At 46.8% G+C, this 3479-nt stretch overlaps 1 protein-coding gene across 1 annotated transcript; it reads right to left on the reverse strand.

Moving 5' to 3' along the window:
- Positions 1 to 1368: 1368 nt before the first annotated feature.
- Positions 1369 to 3193, reverse strand: LOC126754566 (uncharacterized). The gene is made up of 2 exons (XM_050466657.1): positions 1794 to 3193; positions 1369 to 1729 (listed from the first exon to the last, which is right to left on the reverse strand). Exon 1 carries the CDS (start codon positions 3146 to 3148, stop codon positions 1973 to 1975), a length of 1176 nt encoding a protein of 391 aa, XP_050322614.1. The 5' UTR covers positions 3149 to 3193; the 3' UTR covers positions 1369 to 1729; positions 1794 to 1972.
- Between the last annotated feature and the right edge of the window lie 286 nt (positions 3194 to 3479).

Here is a 3479-nt window from a genome sequence, read left to right on the forward strand (position 1 = left end):
CGCTGGCCACCATACCAGAGCTCCATATGTAAGTATAGGTCTTATGACAGCCGTATACATCCACATGATTATACTTGGTTTAAGGCCCCAATTCTTGTTGACGATTTTCTTACAAGTATAGTAGGCCATGTATGCTTTGTTTATTCTTTTTTCTATATTTATTTTCCAGGACAGTTTGGTGTCAATCTCCACCCCCAAGTATTTAGCTGTGGGGGATAGAGTGAGTGTTGTACCGTTTAGTACCGGAAGTTGAAACTGAGGTATTTTGGTTCTGCTAGTGAATAGCATCAGTTCGGTTTTGTTCGGGTTAACTCCTAGACCATTGTTTTAGCCCATAGGTTTAACCTACGAAGTGCTCTTTCCATAATCTCGCTGACTGTTGAAGGAAACATGCCTGAAACCAACAACACTATATCGTCTGCATACGCTACTGCTTTCACTCCTTCACCGTTTAGTTGGAGTAGTATTTCGTTCAGCGCTGCAACCCAAAGAATCGGAGAGAGGACCCCCCCTTGAGGCGTTCCTCTACTCACATAGCTTGTTTGTGTTGCAGCGCCGTTCGAAGCTATAATCTTCCTATTCTCAAGCATCGATAGTATCCATCTGCACACAGTGTCGTCTATGCCACCATGTGCCAGAGAATTAATTATCGCATTTACTTTTATGTTGTTGAAGGCGCCCTCTATGTCTAGAAATGCAGCCATGGTGTATTGTTTGTGGTGTAGTGATTTTCAGCGGTGGTTCTGGTTGAACCCTCGTTGAAGGTTTTTGCTGGCTCCCGGGGAAGTGCGTTGTGATTAGTACCTCCAGAGACTCTTTTGCCGAGGAGGTCCAATCACTTCCCTCCGCCCTAATGTAGGCAGTGTTAATATGATCTTTGGATAGCATTTTACTCAGCCTAGCGGCTTCTCTGCAACTTTATATCGATGTGCAGAAAGATCTCCAAGAGTCGCTTTTAGCTTTCCTGACTGCTTTTTTGTATTCTTTCATAATGTCTTTATATGGTTGCCAGATTTTGGTTCTAAAACTCTCATTGAAAGTTTTCCTTAGTTGTGTTCTCAAACTCTTAAGTTCACTGTTCCACCAAGGAAGATACTTTCTCTTTTTCAAAACTGTTAGCGGAGTAGATTTATTAAAAGTTGTGGTTAAAATTTTTTCCAACTTCTCTACTTCTGAATCTAATTCCTCAGGATTTCTGATGCTCTTGTTGCCTCCCTTTTCAAGGCATTTTGTTGCTATACTGGTAAATTTTCCCCAAGCCGTTCTTCTAGGGTTCCGGTATGTGAGAGGCGCACTGTACTTCTCGCGGATGCTGAAGAGTATCCAAGAGTGATCCGACATGGGAGGCTCATCGGATACCCTCCAGTTATCCACAACGAGACTGTCTGTGTCTGTTGATAGCGTGAGGTCAAGCACTTCCTCCCACCCCGGAAACCTATCCGAGCTTGGGAAAGTAAATGTTGGCTTATCGCCCTTGTTGCAAATACTTAGATTACTATTCAAAATATACTGCAAGAGTGACTCACCTCTGGTGTTTATATTGGAGCTACCCCATACGGTGTGCCTTGCGTTTGCATCACACCCTATTAGGACATCATCCCTCCTGTTCTCCTCTACTAGTCTGGCGAGCGGGGCCGTAGGTAAGTCTTCGTCATGGGCCAAGTAGGCCGAGACCAAGAAGAAGGGCTTTTCCTTCTGTTCCACCTTTACCACTGTGATATCTGCTGTGCTGTAATTAGGACAAAGAAATGCATTTATACTTTTATTGATAAGGATGCATGCCCTAGGTTTACCTCTGTTCCGTGTGTAAAACAGGTTATAGTTGCTGCTGTTTAGCCCTTTAATGGAATCATCATTGACCCAGGGCTCCTGTACTAGGCTGATGTCGATGCCCCTCTCGTTCACGAGGGTTGTCAGATTCGCTGTAGCACTCTTCGAGTGCTGCAGGTTTATCTGTACACATCTAAGGTTGTTATTGGGCATCTCGGGTTTCTTCGATGCCCACATTCCTTAGCAACTGGCTGGCGTCGTCGACCTCTTCCGTGTCGTCTTCGTCAGCCGCTTTGTCGCCTTGGAAGATTTTTAGTCTGGCCTTGCGGATTCCGAAGCTGATTTTGTAGTCAGTCTTCTTCAGAGCCTCAATGGACTCATCACAAATGGCCACTAGTATTGGCTTACTTGCTTTATTAGGTTTTTCCTCCTTGATTAGCTGCCACTCATCTATACCTGGTATAGATTTGTTCTGCAGCTTAATGCACCTCAGGAGTTTTTCGCCTGGCTCCTCTAGAGGGGGTAACCAAATGCGAGCACGAGGTCTCTTTGGAATGTCCCTGGCGGGTATAAGCCTCAATTGGAGGCCTACGAAGGCGTTGCTAATTATAGCAACACTACCCGTCAGGAAATCTAGCGAGGCCTGGTCCGCGCATTTGATGACCCTGTAGCCCCTGAGGGTCTCAGAGGAGTCAAACTCCGGGTGAGGACCCGCAGGATTGTCGAGTACATAGCTTAGCACCATACTCGACAATCTGACGTCGATCTCCACCCATCTCTCCTGTATTGTGCCCGGAGAGGAGGAATTTCCATCTATAATGGCCACTTGCAGGCTATCCCTGGCTACATCGCAGAAATGCCTTGCCGTTGTTGTGCTGCTGTGTTCTCCTTCACTCCGCCTCGGTTTTTTGGGCTGAGTTCCGGGTACCTCTGTGATGGAGCGATTTCTCTTTTGAGAAGTGCACTCTAGTTTGTTCTCTACTTGAGGTTGTGATTGCTTCCTTTTCAGGTAGCCTTCATATTCCTCTACGATGGATTTGAGGCGCTTTGTTTCAGCCTCATCAACTGGGGTACCGGCTGCCTGGTCTTTGGCTATCTTCCCTAGTATGAAGACCGCCCTCTGGTACCGGTTTTTCCTCAGCTGATTTTGGGATTTCTTGCGCTTCTTTTTGTTCTCACTTTTAGCCGCCAGTGCACTTTGGTTGGTGCTCATGGCAGCCTTGGAGGTGGACGCTTCGTCCCTTACCTCTGTGGTTTTCACTGCTGTATCTACCGGTATACTTTGTTTGGTATGTTCGGTAGTACTCTTACTCGTCTCCTGGCTGGAGGCAAGTAGTTCGTCCTCATCGGATTCCGTTATAGGATTCCGATAGCTCATGTCCTTAGTCGTTGCTGTTGTCGTCAATTTGGTTGTTGTAGTTGGTGTTGTTGTTGTTGTTGTTGTTTTTGTATTGTTTGCGTTCATGTTTCGTCCCACGAGTAGTCCGGAAAGGGTAGTCACTCGTCCGCAGAGCCGGTATGCGGAGAGAAGGCTTTTATACCTCCGACCTCGCCCGGGCATCGGAGGGGACCGTTCGCGATCAGCTATTTATTACCCCCCGCTGACCATTCAGCCCTCGGCACGGGTACCTCGACACCTTGGCTTAGGGTGGTGTTGGTTCGGGTGTCCTCATACTTCCACAATAGGAGATGAGCGTAAAACCTAGGGT

This window comes from Bactrocera neohumeralis, chromosome 4, assembly GCF_024586455.1.
Source record: "Bactrocera neohumeralis isolate Rockhampton chromosome 4, APGP_CSIRO_Bneo_wtdbg2-racon-allhic-juicebox.fasta_v2, whole genome shotgun sequence".
Taxonomy (NCBI): domain Eukaryota; kingdom Metazoa; phylum Arthropoda; class Insecta; order Diptera; family Tephritidae; genus Bactrocera; species Bactrocera neohumeralis.

What these genes read in the sequence shown, in the direction of transcription:
- LOC126754566 (XM_050466657.1), bottom strand. Translation starts at nt 3,148, where the DNA reads ATGAGCTATCGGAATCCTATAACGGAATCCGATGAGGACGAACTACTT.